General features: G+C 53.9%; 7 protein-coding genes across 7 annotated transcripts; 5 read left to right on the plus strand and 2 right to left on the minus strand.

Annotated features, from left to right (window-relative positions):
- Positions 1-321: 321 nt before the first annotated feature.
- On the plus strand, positions 322-810 carry J4E88_008530 (uncharacterized protein; the record flags this gene model as incomplete). The annotated part of the gene is made up of 2 exons (XM_049402140.1): positions 322-352; positions 467-810. The coding sequence occupies 2 exons, from the start codon at positions 322-324 to the stop codon at positions 808-810; spliced, it is 375 nt and encodes a 124-aa protein (XP_049252238.1).
- A 715-nt stretch (positions 811-1525) lies between these two features.
- Positions 1526-3152, minus strand: J4E88_008531 (uncharacterized protein; the record flags this gene model as incomplete). The annotated part of the gene is made up of 2 exons (XM_049402141.1): positions 1526-2974; positions 3150-3152. The coding sequence occupies 2 exons, from the start codon at positions 3150-3152 to the stop codon at positions 1526-1528; spliced, it is 1452 nt and encodes a 483-aa protein (XP_049252239.1).
- Positions 3153-5063: 1911 nt separating this feature from the next.
- On the plus strand, positions 5064-5628 carry SCD1 (Scytalone dehydratase; the record flags this gene model as incomplete). The annotated part of the gene is made up of 2 exons (XM_049402142.1): positions 5064-5114; positions 5164-5628. 2 exons carry the CDS (start codon positions 5064-5066, stop codon positions 5626-5628), a joined length of 516 nt encoding a protein of 171 aa, XP_049252240.1.
- Positions 5629-7187: 1559 nt separating this feature from the next.
- J4E88_008533 (uncharacterized protein) lies at positions 7188-9482 on the plus strand (the record flags this gene model as incomplete). Its single annotated transcript, XM_049402143.1, has 5 exons — positions 7188-7387; positions 7496-7600; positions 7655-7795; positions 7850-8621; positions 9258-9482. The coding sequence occupies 5 exons, from the start codon at positions 7188-7190 to the stop codon at positions 9480-9482; spliced, it is 1443 nt and encodes a 480-aa protein (XP_049252241.1).
- A 1166-nt stretch (positions 9483-10648) lies between these two features.
- On the plus strand, positions 10649-12794 carry J4E88_008534 (uncharacterized protein; the record flags this gene model as incomplete). The annotated part of the gene is made up of 4 exons (XM_049402144.1): positions 10649-10655; positions 10785-11027; positions 11080-11874; positions 12358-12794. The coding sequence occupies 4 exons, from the start codon at positions 10649-10651 to the stop codon at positions 12792-12794; spliced, it is 1482 nt and encodes a 493-aa protein (XP_049252242.1).
- A 247-nt stretch (positions 12795-13041) lies between these two features.
- URE1 (Urease) lies at positions 13042-15841 on the minus strand (the record flags this gene model as incomplete). The annotated part of the gene is made up of 5 exons (XM_049402145.1): positions 13042-13362; positions 13444-15123; positions 15172-15555; positions 15679-15765; positions 15821-15841. The coding sequence occupies 5 exons, from the start codon at positions 15839-15841 to the stop codon at positions 13042-13044; spliced, it is 2493 nt and encodes an 830-aa protein (XP_049252243.1).
- A 4550-nt stretch (positions 15842-20391) lies between these two features.
- On the plus strand, positions 20392-23472 carry J4E88_008536 (uncharacterized protein; the record flags this gene model as incomplete). Its single annotated transcript, XM_049402146.1, has 1 exon — positions 20392-23472. The coding sequence occupies one exon, from the start codon at positions 20392-20394 to the stop codon at positions 23470-23472; it is 3081 nt and encodes a 1026-aa protein (XP_049252244.1).
- Positions 23473-24855: the final 1383 nt, after the last annotated feature.

Here is a 24855-nt window from a genome sequence, read left to right on the forward strand (position 1 = left end):
CGATGATGACGCAGCTTCCTCGGCGCCAATGGTCTTCCACCAGCGACCAGAAACCCGCGCCTCCCATCGCATCACATTTCAGACGACTCTACTTCCTTCCAGACAAACTTCTCGATTGTACATAACCCTCAGCACTACGCGCTATTGCATACACGAGTATCACACACGAACAATACCCATCGACCGAACGCGTAGCATCCGTACCACTTGTCGCACGCGCATCGTTCCACCAGGCCAACCGCGACGAGATACCCGCCCCCGAATAGGGAAATACACGTATCACAACGAGTACTGCGCTACACGCGCATACAATCCGCGACCATGTTCTTCTTCTTTACCTGCGGAACGCACAGTACGTCACCCCATCGTCTAGCATGCACCCTCACTCTCGTCCTTGCCTCCCCTTCTCCAGCCATGCCAATTCGCACCCCCAACTCTTCAAGTCCACGAGCTAACACTACCTCAGCCTTCACATCCGCCCTCAAAGGCGCCGAACACATCACACTCCAATGCCAAAACTGCGGCAACCAAACCGGCAAAGTAATGAAGCGCTGGGAATGGTTCACATTCTGCTTCATCCCCGTTATCCCGTTTAGCTTCAAGCCGTACAAGGAAGTCGGGTGCCACGTCTGTCACTTCTGGCAGGATATTGCGTATCGCCGCGAACCCGAGTTGCAGCAGTTTGGCGGTGGGACAAAGGTGCAGGGCGGCGCTATGCCAATGAATGCGTATGGTGGACATGGCGGACCTCCTGGTGGTGGGCCGCCGGGCTATGGGCCGCCGCCGCAGGGAGTGCCGCAGTATAAGTAGCTGAGGGAAAGGGAGAGAGCATGAGCATACGCGGAGTTGAGCGGTGTGTGGTGTGGCGTTTTTGGTTGAAGCCTGAGGCTGGCTTGGAGAATTGGGGCGATACCAAAGGAGCATGGAGAGGGGCGGTCGATGTTCAGCCCGGTCCGTCTTGTTATTGTTTTGCACTTGTATCTGGCGTTTGGGGATTCGCATGATACTGATACCACCCTATTTCCTTTACGTCGTTTTTCAATCGAATACTTCGCACCTCATGAACGATACATCATCCTGCTCAATTCGTGCTTTCTGCATAGCCACCCAGCTATTAAGCCAAATTTTTTTTTTACAGTCCTTCGCTATCGTCTTCGCAGACATGTTGCTATGCAGTTTTACTTTGATAATAGAGCTGTAATAAGTACTTCACCCTGTACTTCAAATCTGAACAAAGAATAAGTATATACCGTTTTGGGGGTACAGAACAGAGGCAAACTATATTCTTAAGCCGCCCTAAAAGCGTACGGCAAGCAATAAGCAAACGATCTTAAACCACATTTTGTAGACTTGAGGTAGCTCTAATCTGATTTCTTTGCGAACTACTCCATACATGACCCTGCCATTCCAGTTCCCATGGCATATGCGCAAATCTCACTCCGCGTTAGGACAGACCAGCTAGCCTTTCTGGAAGTTAAGACTGCAAGTTTCCCCACAATGTCGTATTGCGTGCGTCGCTGTCCAACTAGATGATGTGCAGAGTTTCCTCGTTACCCAGCGGAAGACTGGACATATCGCAACCCTTACGTGTCTCGAGTTCCATGTATGCAATCCGCGTGTAGGTGTTCGCTGTCCTGTTCACCTGTTGCAGGACCAACATGGCATAGAGGTGTTCCTGTGTTTGCATCTTGTACACGCTCATGAATAGCGTCTTCACCTGTCCCGTAGACATGACAACCCTCTTGCTATCAGGACGTTCCGACTCCGGTGGACGATCGAGGTAGATTTTGCGAGGACACTTCCTCCAAGCGCGATGATCTGGGTATTTGATGGCTTCGTCTGGTGCAGCAAAGGGCTGGTACGTGCCTTCCACGTTCGGGAGCAAGCAGCGACCACGCAGGGTAATCTTTGCGGATAACATTTCCCCGTACCCGTCTCCTCCTCTTGCAGGGGTGAGTTCTTTCCCAATGTAAGTCGATAAAGGTATGGTCTGTGAAAGCCACTTTGGCCATACGACTCGCCCAATGACAGATCCCCATGACCATGACGGTGCGCGCCATGCCGTTGGTTTAGATGATTTGTCCTTGTGGTCAGAATACCACAGTAGGTCGTCCATGATACTGCTCTCCCATAATCCAGCCATGTATGCCGACCTCTTCACAGTATACATCTCTTTGCTGACTCCTTGCAAAGCTGGGAAGCAGTCCGTTTCGTACGTCAAGCTCGAATTGGTGTATTCGGTGACAATACCATGCCACAGAGCTGTGCACTCCTCCGGCTTAGAGTGACGTATAGTGTTGAGGTATTTGGGGCTGCGAAAATTTCCGAAAGGCACTTTTCCCAAGTCCCACCAGAACGAGCACTCGCATTTGTTCTCTGTCCTACACGCCCAAAACATCTCTTCGGCTGTGAAGTGCACCAGGCGTCGGGAAAGTAGACATTCTTGTAGCGTCCAACCACGTTTCAGTAATGGATATTCGCCATATCTCCAAGCATAATGGTTTATGCTAGATTGGACGCAAATGTCCAACATCGAGCCGTTCATGTCCGGATACGAAAACTTGCTGATAGGACGTTCCGGATGCTTGCGGAAACATCCTTGCGATGGGACATTGGCGTCGGTGGCAGCAATGGTGAAGTCGGCACCGGAGTATATCTGTGCCATTCTGCTGCCTTCCCTTTGCCAGTCCTCGCGGCTGTCTTGGATGATGCAGAGACTGTCGATCCACAGATACTTGTATCCCAACCGATAGGCGAAGGAGATAGCATCCTGGAATGTCTGAGGAAGTTTCTCCGAAGGGATTCTTCGCTTGTGTTCGGTCAAGGTGGCCGTCGTCGTCTTCCTAATTGTGCCCTTCCCCCAGCAGTGACTGAGACAAACATAAGGCTTAACTTCGCCGCGGGTCTCGTACAGCTTGATGTTCTTTGGGTCTTGGATCGAAACGACGCGAGCTGGCAGGCTCGATTCAGCACCCTTGCACAAGTCATGTTTGTGATCGCATTCTCGTAACCACGATGAGACTCGCTCAATAGCTTCATCAGAACCGGAGTCTGAAACGGCTTCGTGGGAAAGACGTGGTATTCGCCACGGATTGTCGTGACCTGGAAACGTTAGTTTATGATGACCATCACAACCGTGGCAGACTTACCATTTGGATCAAACACGTCCCATGACGCATCTGGGTAGCATTCCAAGACAAGTCGTGATTGTTCCACTCTGCATGAAATCCTTTGATTCAAGCCGAGCTCGAAAGGTCGGCTTGAGCCTTTGGAGACCAAAGCACATTTGTGTACAATCCCGCATAGTGTCAAGCAACCAGCACATCCCTTGTCAGCAGACGTCAACAGAACGCCAACCGTGACTCCCGACAAGGTAAGCCACTCGTTGTTGTAGCATACTTTGCATTTCTTCGCTTTTGCGTAAGCGGAACTGACTCGTTTGACACGATCACCACCAAATTGACTCGACGCAAAGATACGCATGCCTTTCGCAGGAAGAGGCTTCGTATTGCCATCCCCGCCCCACCAGGATGGCGGTGTCCACCTGAGTATCTCTGTCATCTCGAGTCTGTTGGGAGAATACGAGTTTGGCTGGATATTCCGGAACTCCACTGGACAGTAGTCGTGAGGCAAGTGAAGCACCTCATACAAGGAAAAAACTGAACAGGTCTGCAGGCTACGTTAAGCCAAACCCCCCATACAAGACAAAAGTTGAACAGGTCTGCAGGCTACGTTAAGCCAGAACCTTGCAAAGGCGGTAACCCAGCGCCAATGTAGGCTCCAGGCTATTCAGTTCTTTCCTAGGTTGACGTGGAAGCGATGGGTAAGGGAAACAAAACTGCCACGAGCACGATCGGTAGGAAGAATTAAGAGAGATGAGGCAAGTTTGCGCGAAGCTCGTTGTATGCTCCCAGAGACAGCGCGCTGCAACAATTTATCCTCAATATCATTGTAGGATCGCGTTGAGTGCTCCGTACAGATGCAGAAGCGCTGGGTAGACGATTGGCTCGCTTTCTGTGATCACACTGCATGCTGGGGTCTGAGATTGATGCCGCGCGCAAACAACTCTACCCATCGCCAAACATATCCCTTAAGCGCGAAGAGAGAACGAGCAGCCGCTCTGAACGGCGTCTGGGTGATCTATTCATGATCATCTTCCAAGCAGGATTGGAGGTGGTTGAATGATCGCAAACTTTGGTGGGCAACCCGGTCTGTTGGCGAGACATGGTTGGCGAAGTAGGCAATTTAGGCGAAGCGGTTTTTCTATCGTTCAGCAGCGAGACTCATCAAGCCTGAATGGATAGACATCTGGAGTGCGCCTTTGACTTAGACTGCGGACCAGTCCTGCTACGAGCTGGTCATTAAGACGGTAGTTTGGTATACGGTATGATTGCGATAGCTCTGACGTCGTTGTTCGCTGGAGTGCTCCAGGGCTGTCTGGTGCGTCACCGCAGCATCATCAAGCCTGAACTGAAGGCGCTGACTCTTCCTCAAGTGTTAAAACTGGGTCGACGCGCGATCTGTCGCGACTGCTATATCTGGAGATGAAGGAAGTTTGAAGCCACGGCGCACCATCGGAAGGTTTGGTGTTTTAGTGGCCCGTGCGCCTTCTCTGTCCCGCGAGGGGTCGCGGCAGCAACTGCCCTGCAGCACATCTTCGACGTAACTCCACTATCCTAGTGTAGAAACATGTCGGCAGTGTCGAAACATAGGGACCTCCGAGTCCAGAAATGTACTCGGCCCCGTTTCGCGACCGCTGGCACCGCATCGGCAGTCTCGAGTATGCGGATGGCGGAACCCCGTTGGGCGGGGACCCGAAGCCAAACGTCGCAGAAGGGGACGCAAATAGAAGTGCTGGAATATGGAGCACGACAGATATAAAGACGAAGGGAACGATGGGATGAGATATAATTGCAATACCATACTATAACAGTAACACTTTCGCCTACCAGAACCACCAGAAACAAAAGTCATCATGTTTGAGAAGAACGAATTGAAGCCGACGTTCGATGGTTGGTCCTCTCTGCGGTCTCTTGCGAGCATGACTAACAAGCTCAGACGTTATGGGTTGCCAGTCGGCGTGCTATGAGTGGGCAGACAGCTACGATAGCAAGGTCGGTCGACATGCAGCGCTGCTCAGCGATAATCACTTACACATCGCAGGACTGGGACCGTCTTAGCAAATGCATCGCCCCCACATTGAAGATCGACTACCGATCCTTCCTCGACAAGATCTGGGAAGCCATGCCTGCAGACGAGTTCGTCGCCATGGCCTCGGACCCCAACGTACTAGGCAACCCTCTCCTCAAGACACAGCACTTCATCGGCGGCACGCGGTGGGAGAAGACTGCAGAGGACGAGATTACCGGGTACCACCAGCTCCGTGTGCCCCATCAGAGGTACACCGATGAGTCCCGCACCAAGGTTGCCGTCAAGGGCCATGCCCACAGCTTCAACACGCACTGGTACAAGAAGATCGACGGCGAGTGGAAGTTTGCTGGACTGAACCCGGATATCAGATGGTTCGAGTACGACTTCGACAAGGTGTTCGCCGAGGGCCGTGAACAGCTGGGCGAGGCCAAGGCTGCTGCTGGCATCCCAGAGAAGGTGCCTGGCCAGGCGATGTAGGATAGGATAGGAATCTGCTTACTAAGATACCACTACGAATGATAGAAGACATTACAACATTGTATTTGATATTGCTCAGTCTGGTGTACGTGTTCCAAGCGCACAACGGTCGTGATATGTGTCTGTCGAGCTGGTTGGATGCAGGCCTCAGCGGCCGGCCGTCTAGCTGCAGGCGGTGGGACCACTGAGAGAGGATGGAGGGGCCCATGGCGGTACAGGTGTGTGATTCGACCGGCGCAAAACTGCGCGGCTTGAGTACAGAGTCCAGCGATGCGGCGCGAGCATGGGTGAGATATGGATTGGAAAGGCTGCAGACTGCAGAGGCTCTCGGTGAGGCACCGCCCCGCACATTGCGAAAGCCCGGTGACGACTTCTGGCTGCAAGTCATCTACGCGGCCAGGGGTGGGTCGCCTATTAATAACGCAGAGCAGATCGCACGCAGCCGGCACCGTTCTTCATCTGGTCGATGCCAGCGTGGCAGCCGTGTTGAGCCTCTGTAGCGAGATGCGATGGGCCACTCGCAATGGAGCCGCTTCATCCTTGGGTCGCGCAATCCTTGTATCGATCGAAAGCTTAAACCTGCACTGGTCTACGCCATCCGCGTCCCCAGGTTCGCGCAGTCATCGCTACCAAAACCAAGCGAAGTAAATCCTAGCGGATTCTCGGCGCCGTACATCATCTGCAGTTCTTCGCTCTTCTACCGACCCCGCCCACCGACCGACCTTCCTCCCACACTGCCCAACACCTGCTGTCGTCGATCGTCTTTCCTCTCCGATTTCTCGCGTTTGTGGTGTTTGGATCTCATCTGCTTCTCCAGTTCGCCGGTGTCCTTGAGATTTTTCGGTATGTATATCTCATGAGCAATTTTCATCTCGTCTTGGCGGGCCGCCCACTGCACAATTTCGTGCACCGGGGCATGGGAGCTGCGGACTGCACAATCAATTCGGCCACCGCCCGTCTGCTACGCGATGTGCGTCCATCGCCTACTGACGTCGTCGCCTGCACGGACTTGGTCGCGCGGCCTGCAGCAGCGCTGCCTCCAGCCCGAGCCAGCGTCGCGCATCCCGACGCGCTCTCACTGTCGTGGGTGTTGCGAGCACCTGTCGTGACATGGGCCTCGTGCGCCCGCCGCATGTGATGCCTGACATGAAAACTACGGTACTGACCCGCCCACTCAGATTTCGTTCGAGCTTCCTCACGGTCACTCCTTCGCTCTCCCTCACCCACACCCACTCCTTCGTGCGCGACCTGGAGTTACTGTCGCCGCTTTTCCCGACTATCTCCTAGGCGTGTTCCTTGGCCTGTACTCTCTACTGCCTCCGCGACTGCAGTGATAGAAGGAGCCGGATCTAATCGGTAAGTGCAGCCTGCCACCCGTCCAGCTCCTTCACCCTGCTCCCGCTGCCTGACCTCCTGCGCGCACACTCACCGGAACTAACAATTGCTTTTTCTGCGCAGACTATATAAACGACGCTACGGTTCTCTATCATAATTAGAGCTCATACCCTTACTCCCCACCTCCGCTAGCTCAAACGACTACCCCGCTTGATCTATCAGTCATGTCTTTCAACAACAGCTACGGCGACCAATTCCAAGGCCAGCCCCAGGGCGACATGAACAACCAGACCCCGCAGCCCGGCGACATGGGTCAGCCCATGGACGCTTCCGGCAACGGCTTCCCACCCCAGGGCAACATGGGCCCGCCAGGCAGCGCTGGTGGTGACGGCCAAGGCCAGGGTGCGGGCAAGACGACTCTCTGGTGAGTCTGCGGACGCGCCCGAGTTGCGAATTGCGCATCTCAGATGGCGATGTGCGCGCTCGGGTGGCCCTTCACTAGGTGGGGCACATCGATGCTAACATGGCGCAGGATGGGTGAACTCGAGCCCTGGATCGACGAGAACTTCGTGCGCAGCATCTGGTACAACATGGGCGAGACTGTCAACGTCAAGATGATCCGCGACAAGTTCTCCGGGTAAGCACGGAATCCACACAGGAAAAAGTCTCCAGGCTAACTACCGCATAGCAGCAATGCTGGATATTGCTTCGTCGACTTCGCGAGCCCTGATGCTGCGTCCAAGGCCCTTAGCCTCAACGGCCAACTCATCCCCAACTCCAACCGCCCGTTCAAGCTGAACTGGGCCTCTGGCGGTGGTCTTGCTGACAGGAGGCAAGTCTCACCCGGCTATCCACATACGACAGTGATCACTAACGACTCGAACAGCCGCGATGAGCGTGGTCCCGAATTCAGCATCTTCGTCGGAGACTTGGGCCCCGAGGTCACCGAGTTCGTCCTCGTACAACTCTTCCAGAACAAGTACCAGTCCACCAAGTCCGCCAAGATCATGTCCGACCCTATCAGTGGTATGTCGCGCGGCTACGGTTTTGTCCGGTTCGCTAGCGAGGAGGACCAGCAAAAGGCCCTCACTGAGATGCAAGGCGTCTACTGCGGCAACCGCCCCATGCGTATCTCCACCGCCACACCCAAGAACAAGAGCGGTGGTCCCGGAGGTCCCGGCGGAATGGGCGGCATGCCTCAAGGCGGCGGCGGCCCCGGCATGGGCATGTACTCTATGGGCGCTCCTCCCATGGGTGGCTACTACGGTGCGCCCCAGCCGATGAACCAGTTTACTGACCCGAACAACACCACTGTCTTCGTCGGCGGTCTGTCCGGCTACGTCACTGAGGACGAGCTCCGCTCCTTCTTCCAGGGCTTTGGCGAGATTACATACGTTAAGATTCCCCCAGGCAAGGGCTGCGGCTTCGTCCAGTTCGTTCAGCGTCACGCAGCCGAGATGGCCATCAACCAGATGCAAGGCTACCCCATCGGTAACTCTCGCGTCCGTCTTAGCTGGGGTAGGTCCCAGAACAACTCCGGTCCAGCCGGCACCCCTTACCGCCCTGCACCACCTCCACCAGTTCCCTTCGGCCCAGGCATGGGTATGCCCCCGCAACACCCCTACGGCGGTGGCGGTGGCTACGGCCCGATGATGAAGGTAAGTCAACAAGACATGTTGCGGTTTTGTGTCTGATGCTAACTCGACTGTAGTAAGCGCATTCTTTCCCTCTGTATTGCTTGCACGGCGCTTCTGTCATGGTTCATCCCGTTGGCTTACTGCAACGATCCCTTTCATGACTCGGCATGACGATTTTCGAGCGATTTGGTCTTTAGTTCTATAACGGGCGGTTCTCCAAAAGTTCTCGACTTCTTCTCACGACACTCATCTTGCTGGAGGGCCATAGAAGGGAGTCTTTGTATAACAGGCCATCTATTCTCCCATTCGGGCTTTCTTTCTAAGCGTGCCACTCATCTTTCTGGGAGCATAGGGATGTAGCTAGTCATGCATGGGCCGGATGCTGCTTTCTCTCGACTTGCCTTTTCTTCACGATTGTGCGCTGCTCCTTGCAGGATTGGCCATCATTTCCAATCACACGATTCTTCTATTTCTGCGTGTTTGGTTGCGTGCTTGCTTGCTGGCTTGGTTGATTCGTCTAACGTTCTGTTCCAAGTGCCTTGTAGTATTTCCTTTGTTAGTTTGTCGTTGGTTCTATTAGCACGCGCAGAGTCTACCACCTCGTTACCTTCCTTAGACATCTTGCTAACGTCATTGTGTAGCAACTTTCCCGTCCAGGCTGGCCAGCCTTCCCCTTACCCGCCGTCGATGAACGCAAGCCTCGGTGGTCAGCGACCCGGCAGCCAGAACGCTCCTACAGGCAACCCTGCCGGCCAGAACGGCACTCCCACGTTCAACAACTACCGTTTCACCCCCACTCAGCCCAACGGCCCCAACAGCCCCGGCTTCGGCTCGCCCGACTTTGGCGGTGCCTTCTCGCAGCAATTCCCTCCACCGCAGTAACTGCGCATCGTACGCTCTCGCATTGGTTATACGCATATCAGATACTGTTTTGCCGCTTTAGCAAGGAGTTCTTGGGGCATGAAACTTCATTATCACGACGTGGCTATATTCTTTAACTGGGGAATGAAGGCATAATGCTTTAGCGAGGCGTCTGGCGAACAAGAATTATATGGTATACCCATGCAGCAAGAGAAGGCGTCAAGAGTCTGTTTCATTTCTATCGTGGCGGGAGGTTCGCGTCTTTGCTAGAAGATTGCGCTTCTTTTGAGGTTTTGCGTTGAGTTGCTGCGTGCGCTGTGGGTATTTCGGGAGATGTCTATCGAAAGAAACGTCGCAGACTGATGGTTAGTGGGTTCTAGTACAAGGTCGCTGCAAAGGTCCATGGAGGGTACATCACAGACTGACGGACAGTGAGGTTCTAGTACGAGGTCGCTGCAAAGGTCCTCGGAGGGTACATTACAGCCTGACGGTTAGCGAGTTCTTAGTAGAAGGACTTTCTGCGAGATGCTGCATAAGCATGCGGCAACATGCGTTTCGATCTAGTCATGCCCATTTTATACAATTTACACTTCATCGCATTTGCACGAACCTTTGACGATGTGAGTTGCCTCGCGCCATGACGTTGCGCCGTGACAATCGTGCCTACCTCATCACTGGACCTCGGGCGTACCCGCCGTCGCTCAGCCCTCAACCCTCATAAACAATGGGCTTCTTCCTCCTCTCTACAAACACACACCCGGCACAGCTGCCAATCGCTTGTTGCTCTTTTGGACCCGAACAGCAGCAATCGCACGCCTGCCATGCGTTACGACGATTGGGACGTGATCCTCTTCCCAAAGGATTCTCACGTACCGATACAGGAGTTCAAGACCGCCTGCTATGTCTCACCTGAGGAGTGTGAGTACCCTGCTCTACCCCACCTGCATGCAGACGTCTTATACCTGGGCGTCAATACTGATAGCATGTAGATGGCCGCCAATTGCCCACTTTGACCTCTTACATCAGCACTCTCCCGCCGTCCACACCGTTCCGTATCTCCGTACACTCATGGGCCACCGCATCGAAAGCCTCGACACTGATCGAGTCTCGACGAAGGGCGAACCAGAAGGTTGTGTACACAGTTCAGGTGGTCGTTGATGGGGCTAGAGTCTTGTGAGCTTCACACCATGGGCTGTGGACATGGGACCACGATGCTGATTAGCATAGTCGTGGCTTCTTCGACATAACGTCGAAATGGCCCCAAGAGATTGGTATGTCACACCCAAGTGAATGCTGCATCACCGTGGGACTGACGGTGTGTAGCGCAAGAGAAGAGATCACTCAGCATCAACGAGTATCCTTCAAGTCAACGGAAACAATGTCTCGAGTTCCCGCCCTTTCACCAACGAACCCTCATGCAGAACTCATGGAATGCTCACGACCCACAAGGACGAATAAAGATAATGTTGTCGGAACAGTTGATCACGAAGACGGCCAGTCTTGGAGAGGTAGACCTCGGCGCGACCAACGACATTGTTTGCTTCTCATTCCAGCATGCTCCAAAAGGTACGTCGAAGGAACTTAAACCCCTCATATATGGATCCCTAATAAGGAACAGATGTCTTAGAACAGGCGGGCATCTCGTGGCCCATCCGAAACCCTCTATACCTTCCCAATGCGCTCGAGCGAGCCACGCATCTGTCACACATATCCCCGACAAACTCTCGGACACCCAAGGCCCGGCCCTTCCCAGGCGACATCAACATGCAGTCGCCAATCTCGCAGCCATCGGCATCCGCCTTTGCCAGATCGCAGATTCCCTTACCCAATCGACGCTCTAATGCGCATCTGCCCCCTATCTCACAATTCGCAAAGCCGCTTCCGGGTTTTAGAAACAACGGTCGCCCGGGCATATGGGATGATAATCTCAACTCGCTTGTAGATTCTGCCGATGACATTAGCATGGATACATGGTCAACAAGAAGGACGTCGGGCTCGACCAGCGACATGGCCATGCCTGACTACATGTATGCTTCTTCAAATCTGTCACGGAAAAGTCAACCATGGATGCCTGACAGGTCCCAATACGATCAAGGCATGAGTACAGAGTGGGAAGACCACCCGCCGAGGAAGGACAAAGAGAAACAGCTCGTTGTCACCCTTCGAGATGACCAGCTAGGGCAGATCATCCAAGCCATGAGTCCACCAAAGCAGAATCGTGAGCTACTGCACGGATCGGGCAATCAACGCCATGAGAATACTGGTCGCCTACCGACTGCCTACAACTACTGTCCCCCAAAGTCAGACATCAATCCACCTATCAACCGCCCGTCGTCGGCGGCCATGGCGCGCAAGCCATCATACTCGGACTTCAACAATGCCCTACGGAACGCATCGAATAAGCAGTCACCAAGTAATCAGCGGTTCCACGATGCGATGAATGACAAACCTCCTACGATGAATCACCCTTCCTTCTCAAGCAACAAAGAGAATCGCCCGCCTTCGCAATCGCGATTGCCTACTGCGTTTCCGAACGCGAACCGTGTTCCGACGCCGAACCCCTTCGCGCAAAGGCTTCCAACCCATAATTCAGATATCTCCATGAGAGACCCATCTCCGGCACGTTCAAGTATGTATAGGTTCAGTCGGAGCGAAGCGCCACCTCCGACCATTGAGCCTGCTAAGTTTGGGTCAGCTCACGGCCCTTCAGCTGTGAATATCAGGAGCCGGAAGGAAGGCCTGGCATCCGACTCACCGAGGCTGTCTGATCAAGCAATGCGCCATGATCAGAGCTTGCTGCCATCGTTAAACTCAGGTCCTCGGACTGCACACATACCCATCTTTGAGGATAAAGACGACTCCTCACACAATACCCAGAAGAATATCCCTGATGTAGTGGAGATCATCGATGTGGACGCCATCGACCCCCATTTAAACACCAATGCTTCCTTCGAGAGCAATAAGCTGTCTCCATTCAAGCCCTGCCACAAGACTGGAGTATCACTGTCAAGTATCGACAGTACCGGTCGTCTGGAGAGACAGCTCTACAGTGCCCTTGGTGAAGAACTAGGCAGCTTTGAACACCATATCGACACCACAGGCATGGGACCTGAGCTTGCACAAGCACTCGGTGGTGTCGCAGCACACTCCGATCTCAGCGGCTCCGGCATGCTGAACCCAAACGCTCACGAATTTGAGCCAACAATCAAGCGGAAGAGGCAGAGTACTTTGGGTGGCAGTCGGGAGAGAAGTCCGATGACCAAGAAAGAGAAGGCTGACTTGCGAGCTGGCGACGACCAGGAGGAAGTGATGGTGTGCATGAGGGGGGATTGAGCGTATTCTTAATTTGGCGATGCTTCCTGGAGGACTATGGATTACTCTTGTAGGCTTTGTTTTCTGAGCGTTCTAAGCGTATTGTTGTACTTGTTAGTCTTTTGAGGCAAGAGCAGATCTTACCTATTGTCAAACAGCCAGTAGCTTATATGAAAATTGGAGCAAAAGCTGTGTCTCTTAACAACAAAACAACATCACATTGACAAACATGAAGCACACGCTTAGCTAACCTCTTCCATTTCTCAGTCTAATAGACAAAATACCCCTGCGTCAACGGTAGCGTCTCCGCCGGCTCAGCCTCACAAACCATACCATCCGCCTCGACAGTATACCTCTCAGGATCGACCTTCATCTTGGGCTTCGTATCATTGTATTTCATATCCCTCTTACCAATATTCCTACAATTCTTGACGGCCTCAACGCGCTTGCGCAAGCCATAAGACTTGACGACGCCAGACGCAATCGAAGCTTGCGAGACGAATGTAATGCTGGAGGAAGGCACCATGGGCGCGAACATGGGGCGCATGATGATGGGTTCGACGGTGGGGATTGAGGCGTTGGGATCGCCCTGTGTGATGTTAGACAAAACTGCTGAGCTGGGAAAGAAAAAAAAGCAGAGAGGGAAAGGGGAGAAGGAGGGAAGACATACCATCTGAGCATACGAGCAAAACCCACTCTTAACCACCAAACTCGGCTTAACCCCAAAGTTCCTCGGCGTCCAAAGCACAAGATCCGCCACCTTACCCACCTCCACACTTCCCACCAGATGACCCATACCCTGCGCAATCGCGGGGTTGACAGTATATTTACTGATATACCGTTTCACCCTAAAGTTATCCGCATCCGTCCCTTCGTCTTCTTTGAGTGTACCGCGTTGCACTTTATTCTTATGCGCAGTGTTCCACGTGCGGAGGATGACTTCGCCGCAGCGGCCCATGGCCTGTGAGTCCGAGGACATCATGGATATAGCGCCGAGGTCGTGCAGGACGTCTTCAGCGGCGATGGTCTCGGCGCGGATGCGCGATTCGGCGAAGGCGACGTCTTCGGGGATGTTGCGGGAGAGGTGGTGGCATACCATTAGCATGTCGAGGTGCTCGTCGAGCGTGTTGCGTGTGTAAGGGCGAGTGGGGTTCGTAGACGAAGGCAGCACGTTGTCGAGTTCGACGACGCTGATAATGTCGGGGGCGTGGCCGCCGCCTGCGCCTTCAGTGTGGTACGTGTGGATGGTTCGCCCTTTGATGGCGGCGATGGTGGACTCGACGAAGCCGGATTCGTTGAGCGTATCGGTGTGGATGAGCGTTTGGATGTCGTATTCGTCGCAGACTGTTAGGCAGGCGTCGATGGCGGCGGGGGTGCTGCCCCAGTCTTCGTGGAGCTTGAGACCGCAGACGCCGGCTTCGGCTTGTTGTTGGAGGGGGCGGAGTTCGGCGTCGTTGCCTTTGCCTGTTATGCCGTAGTTTACGGGGAGTGTGTCGATGGCTTGGAGCATTTGTCGGATGTGCGTCTTGCCTGGAGTGCAGGTCGTTGCGTTTGTGCCGGTACTGGGTCCTGTGCCGCCACCGAGCATGGTCGTGATGCCTGATGCTATAGCTTCGTGTGCTTGTTGGGGACAGATGAAGTGGATGTGGGAGTCGAAACCACCTGCTGTTACAATCTTGTGTTCAGCAGAAATGACATCGGTGCATGAACCGACTACCAAGTCGGGGTCCACGCCGTCCATGACATCTGGGTTGCCTGCCTTGCCGATGCCAACAATCATACCATTTTTGATTCCAATATCCGCTTTGTAGATACCAGACCAGTCGATAATCAAAGCGTTTGTAATGACGGTATCCAGCGAGTCTTTGTCTGATACACCTCCAGCTTGTCCCATACCTTCTCTTAGTGTCTTGCCTCCTCCGAAAGCGCACTCGTCGCCGTATATGGTCATGTCCTTCTCGACCTTGATCCAGAGATCTGTGGCGCCTAATCTGACCAGGTCACCGGTCGTCGGACCGAACATGCTGATATAGGACAGTCGCTCCATGGTGCAGATGTCGATGTGTGCAGCGTCGCCATGCGGTTCTGGTTCATGAAGGAAGCCGCCAGCCTTCAGTCTCTCCACGATGCCATTTGCAACAGACATGTCCTCGATGAAGCCTGAGGCGATCTGGTTTCCGCCCTTTATAATCTTATTACCACCAATCTGTACCAGGGTGACTGTCTTGGTATCGCCGGGTTCGAAGCGCACCGATGTGCCTGCGGGAATATCGAGGCGGTATCCATGAGCTCGTACGCGGTCGAATTGGAGTTGCGGGTTCGTCTCGATGAAGTGGTAGTGCGATCCGACCTATATCTTGTGAGTCGCATGCCCTGTAATGTGATGATACTTACATACCTGAATCGGTCGATCTCCCATGCTCTTCACCTTGAGCTTGATCCTCTTGCGCCCTTCGTTCAGCTTGATTATACCAGCCTCTCCCTTGACTGCCACGATCGCGCCTGGCTGCTTCGTGCTCTCGTAGACACTCGAATCGGGTAGTGGGAACATGTCGTTCGACGGAATTGGCAGGAACGATCCATATAGCGCCTTCTCGAGGTCGCCATCGTCGGTGGACACTGGGTTGTGGACGGTAACGAGGTATGTGCCGGTTGGGAAGGTGCCTTCGACCATCAACTCGCCGAGGGAGGCGACAACAGAGGGCTGGACATGGCGACGACCAAGCATAGTCGTGCCAATGGACATGAGGTCGGCGACCGAGTGGTTTCCATCGCGGATAAGCTGTATGCATTCAGCATGCTACCGAGGATGCGCGCGAAGTCTGAGGTCGTACTTCCTGGAGGTTGTTCGCGATCAAAGCCTGACAGCATTAGCAGCGTCCACGTGATAGCATGTTGGACTCACGGTAGCTTCAGCATGGTTCAGCTTCACGCCCCTTGCCAGTCGACGTTGCGCAAGGAGTCCGAGCTGCGATATGACGAGCTTGTCGAGCTGTCGCGAAATGGTCAGCAGGGGCCGCACGCGTACATGGCACCATGTCACACACCTCCTTTGGACACAACTGCATCTTGTATACACAAAAGCAGCCAAGATAATGAACAATACAACGCGTCTCTAGATTGTATTTGAATCCCCACCATCCTCCAGTCCGACTCTACCGACTCTACCGCTACAGGCCTCACCTCTTTGGGCCATGCTGCGGGGTTCGCTTGCGATAAAGACGCGCGCTGATAAGGAGCTTACGTCCGCGGCAACGCGCTCTCGACCTTCATCCGCGACATTCATGGACGTAATTCTAGGCACATGTCTTCCGGCAGACCATTCAGGTGTCGCGAACCTGCGCGTGCCTGTCGTGGTTCGAGCTAACCTCAGCATGACGTAGGGGTTATTGGTTTCAACACCAGCACCACTGAGACATGCAGATCCACGCCTCATTCGGCCTATGCCACCAACCTTCTTACCTATCTCGCTCCTATCCAACCTGACGCGTCTCAGGCCTTCGTTCCTTCTCCTTTTTCCAATATTCCCGCATCGCGTCGCAGCCATGATAAGCTCAAATCCAGACTCACCAAAAATACCGCCGTAGCCGGTAGCGTCGATGACAACGCGGGCACGCACCACATCTTGATACTCTGTGACCGTCAACCTACGCGTCTAGCGAACGCCATCTTCGACATATCTCTACGTTACGATGCACTCCTTGATGCGACATCTGAAGGGAGAGAACGATGAGCCCGAACCTGAACAGCAAACATCTGACCCACCTGTTAAGAGAAGTCGAGTAACGATCAAGCCCCCGCCCAAAGATCCAAACATACCAAGGAAGCGACTTCAAATCAACAAGAAATGCCTCTACGAGCGCCGGCTACCTGGGAACGCGTACATCTCCGCCCATGTTAATCGGCTTCAGCACGGCTACTACAGGTCGAATGCGCTCCACGAACCCGACATCAACAATCTCTTCTTCGTTTCGGTGCACTTTGTCTTCCATCCCCATGACCCAGAGTCGCACCGTTTCAAAAGCGCCGAAATTGAAGTCACCGTTCATGGCGACGACGGTGACCCCAACGCGCCCCGGAAGCCAGGCGCGTCGCATCCACGGATCCTGAAGCATGCACCAGAGCTGATGTTCGGATCTGTGTCGCCAGAGAACCTGCAGTGGAACTTCAGCTTATCGAGCTCCTTAGGCGTATCGCAGGCGCCCGTATCTGCTTCGCTGAACCCGAAAGCAGCTATGAAGAGCAGCTACAAAGTCTTCCACATGATGAGCATTCAAGGATCGGTGCGATCGAAGCGAAGCCCACACGGATCAGAGTACGATGTCGAAGACGCCAAGGCCGTTTGGACACTCACGGAGAATATGCTTCAGAAGTCAGGCCTGCCACGCGAGTTCGACTTTGTCCTACTTGTGCAGAAGCCTGAAGATTGCGAGAATATATACATGTCAGTCGACCTGAACGCGGATGTCGGAGCCTGGTACGGCACATATCCCCAGTGGTACACGAATCTCTCCAAGTATATGCCGAATCAAGACTGTATGCTCAGCTTTGAACATGACATTGGGCAACGGTTCCTCCCGAGCAAGCCGGGACATGGATTCAACTTCGCCAAACTGATGCATACCTTGGATGAATATGTCATGATGCCAGGAACTGTGTATCCAACACGCGTAAGTTTGCTTACTGAACGGTCTCACGGCCCAAGCTAACCATTGCAGGGTACGCGACAAGGCGAGATCAACAACCCGAATCTGATAGAGTATCAAGCAGCAGATCATGGGAAAGCCATCGAAGCTGCTTCGGCGTCACCCCAACCTAAGAAGCCTGCCACGCCTCCAAGCAAGAGCAAGTCGCCCCAGGGAGATTCAGATCGACAGCATCGCCATAGTTCGGTGCCAGAGAACGTGAACATTCGTGTTGTGCTGGAGCATCAGTATCCGCAAGGGGTTGACCCGCGACGCTTTTCGTACTCTCCTCTCAGCAACTTGGAGCCTGTGCGGTACCCGTCAATACGGCGGAGAAAGTCAAGGACGGGATTGAAGGAATACGGTGCGAAGCAAGCCTTGCATGAGCTTGCCCAAGATATATCAGAAGATAAAGGCGATAGATCGCGTGGCGGAGATAGACTCAGTGGAGCTACAGTAATGTGATCGGGGGCGTCTAACAGCGTAGAGTAGTTCATTCCTACCACACATGCATGCAAAGTACTCGCGTGAGAGCCTAAGCAGGCCAAAATCTGCAGCGCTCCAATATAATTCAGGCAGACGACCGCCTTATCATTACTCGTGTGAGAACATGCAGTTCCCAAGACTCGGCTACTCGAGATCGCCACCATTAGCGCAGTTTGTGACAGGTTCGTGAAATGACAGCACACCACCATCACTCAATCACACACCACCCCTTTCGCACCGGGCAAGACTCTGCACCTCTTCCACGCAATGTCATCTCCACCTCTCTCCACCAGCTGAGGTAAGACTCATCTCTCCCACCGCGCAATGCCAGTCGTGAAGCTTGCAGGCAAACGCATCACGCCGCCTGATTGGATCTTTCAACATCCGCCCAACCTCCGATACGTCGCCCGCGAGGTCCCGCTACCTAGGTAGGCTCTGAAACGAGATGACGGGTATTAGCCCGCATCGCTCGGGGCGGATCAAGTGGTGTACGATGCCCTTTCGCCATCGCGGCGCCATGTCCTGTGTTTCGTCGCTGCAGGTGTCTGCGAGGTTTAACTGGCCAGCGCCTCGACACGCTAGACAAGGGGCCGCCATGCCGGCAACCACCCACGAAGCTGCATCGCTCTTTCTGGCAACGCAACGAACCTGGTAGGTGTAATGAGGTAGGGCAGCAGAGAGGATGCGTGGGAATTGTGTGGTCTGCTGAGCGTGACGAATGCGATGCCCGGTGCCCCTCGGAGCTAAGGCCGGGGCTGAAGTTGGGCTGGCTTCTAGGGATGTTCCTTCCGTTCTGTTTATTTTTTGGTGGTCCGTCATCGTTCCTTCCTACTATGTGTAGGTACTCGGTGAGAGAACATCGTGCCTTCTTCGAGAGCTATCGTCTAGCGCTCTTTCCTCTTCTTCTCAACGGGATAGATTCTCGTGCCGCTCGTCTTTTCTGTATCGACTTCTAATCTTAATATCTCACCGTCTTTCGCTCCTGGTTCTTTGTCCCGCATCTTCGGTATCTCTGACGTCGCTTCGCACCGCCTTTACTACGATTATCAGCACCAAACGACGTGTGCGTTCGAACACTCGGTTGTGACTGCACTCAGCCATTCCTCCGAAGGAAACCGCTCTTTCGGACATCAGCCCACTCCGACACGGTTACAACGTCTGTATACGGCGATTTTGAGGTTTACCGGATACTCTGGGATCGCTACAAGTATAGCTCGCCGACTGGAACGAAAGCAACCGGACCGTATCCATACCCTCGAAGCCCATGGCGTGGGTTCCGCAATGCATTCGTTAAACTTCACCTCAAGTCCGATCCGAAGCGAAACAACGAACCAAGAGCCTGGAAAGCTACCCTACACATGAAGCCAATGACGGAGCTGTAGTCAGGAATCAGATTGCAAACTCTTATTCACCACCAAAGAGAACGACAAACGGTCCCGTCGGGCAAGTCGAAGATGGCGGCATTTTACCCCCACTCGCAGTCACCGCGACTTTCTGAGCCGGCTTCACTGCGGATGCAAGCTGGTAATCCTATAACGCCCGTCCACTCCCCACACCACTCAGTTACCTCGTCTGCCTCCTCCCGGACTCCCGTCCACGTCCTCACCATCCACGAGTATCGCAAGCAGCAACATACGCCTACGCTATCGCGAACAGGTACACCGTCAGGCAAGACTCTTCGGAGGAAACCTGCGGCACTTGCCTTGAACGATATCGAACGCGCACCATCGGTATCGCACTCGACGCGGTCAGATTCTGGTCCACCACTGCGCCCTCTTCACTTTTCGCAGTCGGCATACCAACTCAACTCGATTGCTCCGCCGCCCCAGCAACCAACACTGCTCGAGCTATCGCTTCGGTCGCAGTCAGCTGAGCCCCGCGTGCAGACGGGCAGTATATCCAGTATCTCTACTGGCAACTCGTCTAGCAAGGTACGTCAGTTCAAGTCAAGAAAAAGGTTGCCGAAACCGCCTGCCACTACAGGTTCTGTATTTGCTCTTCCGCTTGCAAACGTGAAATCTACGCAAGACCGCCAATCACCGCGTCCTGCTGTGTTGAGTTTCTCCACCGATATTTCACACTCCAGCGGCGCGCAGACCACGCCCACACTCTCGACCTTCTCGCTATCCCGCTTCCCGCAGCCGCCCCACCGGATCGACCCGTCGCTCTCACCACCCCACGATGAAAGAGAGCCGACGCGAATAGACGCACCTAGCTTCGCGACAACCGCGCCTGCGACGCCGCCCGCGACGCCCGCAATTATCCATTATCGCGGTGCTTCCTTTGACTTGGTTAACCCGCACGATTCGCTACTGCTTCACGACATTGTTACGCCCTCGCGCGACTTCGATTCTAGTGAATATCTTCTTCTACGTTCATCTGACGACGCATTTTCAGAGGTATGTATTACAACCCAACTCCGTTCTCAGCACAGCTGATCGCAACAGATGGCGCCCAAACGAGCCGTTTACGGCGATTTTCGCGCAGCGCATGCAGGTATCCTGAGACGTCCTGAAGATGAGCCAGAGCAGTCGCATATGGAGCTTCCGCTTGAGCCGTCACCTGCTGCCCTCAGTCCCAACTCGTCGTCCTATACATCGCCTCCTTACAGCCCCGAATCAATCAATGCGCCCTCCCCGCTGACCATCAAGCCGCCTGCTCGCGAGTCGCGTTTTTCTCTCAAAGGATTGACTCGCACGTTGACGAAGAAGCTCACCAAGACTCCGTCGGCGTTACAGGGCGAGGAGTTGCAGGAGATGCGTAGCGAAAACGTGAGCAAGGCATCAATCAGCATGGAAGGAGAATTCCCGCGCCCTCTACACCAGACCTATATCACAACCCCCGAAACATCATACTTCCCGGTCGGACCAATGTCGCCAGCTACGCCCAGCAGCCCCCTGTCACCTGAAGGCTTCCATGCCTTTACACCGGCGTTCCCACAAGCCTTTTCACCCGGACAGAACGAAGCGGAGGCATCGCGAGGTCAATCCGCTGGACACTATCAGACGGATTCGCTAGCATCCATGCTGCCGGATGAGCACTCGACGGAGATCGGACGATTAGATGAGTCTCATCTACCTTACTCTACTGAAGGCGGTTTTTCGAAGCCCTACTACGACGATCTTGATTCGATCTACCCCAGTTCGTCTATCTACACCGCAGATGGTCATCGGAAGTCCATGTATCAGCAGGGACTCCAGAGCGAGCGGAACAGCAGTGGCAACCCGTTCGCTCGGCTTAGTGGGATAAACGCAAGCGACTTTGCCAACGAGTACAATCCTAACAGCTCGTACGATTATGGCGACTCTAATAGGATGAGTCGGCAACTGTCACGTCCATTCGCCCAAGACATGTACCACCCTTCGGTCGAAGAACGTGATCCCAAGACGGACACCATCAGCAAACTCATCGATGAATATAGCCCGTATGATACTGCAAATGCGCCCTTAGCCACTCACTATGAAGGCAAAGGAAAGGGAGTTCAACAAACTGGTGTAGGTTCAAGGCGGCCTCTGATTACCCAGCACCCAGGTTCACCCCCTCGTGAAGCGGCTCCTCTTGCACCGGCCTTTGAGTACGATGAAGCACCTTTCCTTCCTCCACGTCTACCAGTGTCTGGTATGTTCTCTGATGAATCACGCTACTCATACGGAGATACTCGAAATCTGCTCCGCATCTCGCAGTCAGATGTCTCGATTCAGCCTGCAATGAAAGGCACTCTGGAGCCATCTTCATCGTACTCTCAACCAGAAGCCAGGACCCTCGAGCCTTCGTCTTCTTACTCTCAAGCGGACAACCCGCAGAGTCCGCATACGCCTAGAGAGGCTCTCGAACAGGCCGAACAAATCTTCCAAGACACGGCCAACAAGCATCAGGATAACCGTAAGATCCCCGCGATGTGGGCTAGACGCAACTCGGCCAGCCTAATGCTAAGTAAATCAGCCACAAACAGGTCATCTGGTGTTCCCGAGGAGTTCGACACACCTCTTGGTGGCGGCGACGCAGCTATTACCGGAGATAAAGCGGATTGGGAGACGGTCGGCGGCAACAGTCGCGATTCGAAAGGTCACGAGTCTCTTCTTAGCAGTATTGCAGACTATAGCAGCAGTGAGGGCACCCGGAATAGTCTTGGCCTAAACTCAGATGGCTCTCTTCCTTCCTGGGCGAAACTAGCTCAATCACCGGCTCGTTCGACCTACTACAACCACCCTAGTCCATCACGCACTCAACACCCTCATCTGTTCGGCTCATCGCCACCACAGTTGAGAGCTCAAGCAAGTGTCCGTACCGCGCCCGATACTTCATCTCCTCCCTTGGCCACTAGCCCTCCAGCATCACGGACAGCACCATTGTTCCAGTTCGCTACTCAACCTGAGGACGTTCGGGGGCGCGGTGCCGTCGATCAGCCATATGCTTACGCTCCTTGGGCGGACCCGTACGCTTTCAGCGACAAAGAGACGCAAGAGCTGCTAGCTTCTGGCCCTAATGATAACATCATTATCGATGAGCAGCGCGCTTCGTCTGTGGGTCAGTCACAAGGACATTACCGGTATAGAAGCGATGATAGTACTCTACCGACTTCAAGTACCGCTGATGAGAGCGTTTTTGATAACAGTCCTATTGGTCTCGAGCGCCAAAACACCTTTGAGAAGCTCTCCTATGTTGGGCCTAAGGGCAACCTCACTGGTACTCCTCGCGGTACTGGCATGCATGAGACAGGTAGCAGTGTCGCAGATACTAGTAGTCCTGGTGTGAAGCTCAGCTCGAGCGTTGGTCGCCAGAGCGTTCGTTCAGACTACACCGGGTTCTACGCTTCGCCCTTCCCAGCTACAGGCAGCGTAACTCGCATCAGCCAGTCCCGACCAGTCTACAAGCCGAGTCCCGAGCATCGTACACCATCAGAAGCTAGTCTGTTCTCACAGACGCCAGAACTGGAAACTGTTCAAGAGACCTCTCCAAACCCTGGTGCTCGCAAGCACCTCCGTAACTCTACCACGTTCCTGCGTCAACAACGCCGCACGAGCCGCTCTGCCGTACCCGGTCAGACGAAACTGCGGCAGATGTTCCTTGCGCCTGAAGCTGCTCGATCGACCATCTCGACTCAAGACACGCACATCACGCGCTTCGTGGCCCACAGTGATCGTCCCTCTACCAGCGACACTACGACGCCTCTCCGTCCCACACACCCTAGCCTAGACATCTACCCTGCGCCAGTCCGGACCAACATTGCCCACCAGCACTCGCCTCACCTTCTCTGCGTGGAGCGGGAGCCCAATCCAGAAGACGAGGCACGCCGCCGCAAGCTATCATGGTGCATCCTCATGGCCTTCTGCCTCCTGCCGCCCTGCATCATCCTCTTCCGTTTCATAGGAGACAAGGTCATCGCCGAGCTTACCAAAGGCCATCTTGGTCACGTCACGCCACAGTCTAAGCGAACGGCGCTCATTGCTGGTATCGTCGTTAATGTTGGCCTTGTCACTGCAATCTTGGTTCCGGTCTTGGTCGCGCAGGCTCTGAAAGCTGCTTGAAGTGGGTGCCTGGTGGAGTTGAAGAAGAACAGGTACGCAGTGCTATTGTGATGATCTTATGTGAACTAATCTTGATGAACAGCAGCGCTGGCAGTCTAAAACATACTCAAAAGTGCTATCAGCGATATCTCGAACCGCAGATCTTGCGACGCGGTACGACATACGAAAAGTTTGCAAGCGATCTTCATCGCAAGTTCCAAGGAACAAATTGGCCAGCAACGTCTTAGTTGCGGCGTCCATTCTCTTCTGAGTGTGAGTTTTTTTTTCCTTTGTTCTGTACTATCTTGCGTTGCTTTGGCGTTGCTTTTGCATGATCTGGGAGTTTTTCAACTTTGAAGATAGCCGTTTGGCTCTTCGGCTTCTCACACGTGGGAGGGAGGTCCTTTATCTGGGATGCATGATTGGCGATGGGCGAATATCCGGGCATGGTGCATGTGGATTAGTATCGACATCTGGGGAATTGGTCATTATGGGGTCTACTGGTATCTCTTTTTCATGTGTCGCGGCTGGCTTCGTAATGAGGTTGGCTGCTGGACGGTGGGAGGTTTGGACATGGGGAGGCGGTTTTCGAGGCGGATGGCGGACATGTTTGGTTCAGGTTCAAGAAGAAATACGAATACTTCATTCAATCCTTGCAGCTTCGTGACTGACATCCCCCTTGCCATGTTACAGCCTGTCAACACGCCAACATCCCAGTGGTATCTGCTAGTCACCATGATTACGGGTCTTGCTCATTCTGCTGAGGAGGAAATGTCCTTCGTCTAGCCAATGGAACAAGTCCGATATCCGCTTCCGTGTCTATTCTCCCTGGTGGGCCGAATACCGTCTGGTGTTCTCTAGCAGTGGATCGTTGTTCAATGACACTTACTGGCCTCGAGGACGCCAGCGAGGGTGGTGGCGAGCTTGTTCGTACACTGACGCCGCTTGGTGAAGCCGAAGTATCCACACTTTGATTGCTTTGGTGAAGGATACTGAGTTGAGATTCTGACCGTGCTCGAACGCGGGCTATACGGACTTCGTCGCGAACGAAGTAGAGCAAATCCACTTCGCTCTTGGCGAGTAGGAGGAATCGATAGCCAGTGTAAGCGAAGACCAAACCCAGTGCCCCCACGCCAGTGGTATCAAAGTTGAATCCGATGCCCACGAGTGTGCAAAGGATAGTCTCAACAAGACAATAAAACAACGCAATCTTGCTCATTTTCCTTGCAGTATGAGTATCGTTGTGACGGATGGAGAGCTCGCCGCATCGTATGATCTCTAGATCTTCCAGTGACTTTGACGAACCAAACCGGACCACCAGGCTCCAAAGCCCTTCTATACGACTTTTATGAGTGGAATCCCGTCTGTGTAATACTTTTGGATCTGTTATGCTGTGTATTGTAC

This window comes from Alternaria novae-zelandiae (genome assembly GCF_023758075.1).
Source record: "Alternaria novae-zelandiae strain BMP 2774 chromosome Unknown scaffold_19, whole genome shotgun sequence".
Classification (NCBI taxonomy): domain Eukaryota; kingdom Fungi; phylum Ascomycota; class Dothideomycetes; order Pleosporales; family Pleosporaceae; genus Alternaria; species Alternaria novae-zelandiae.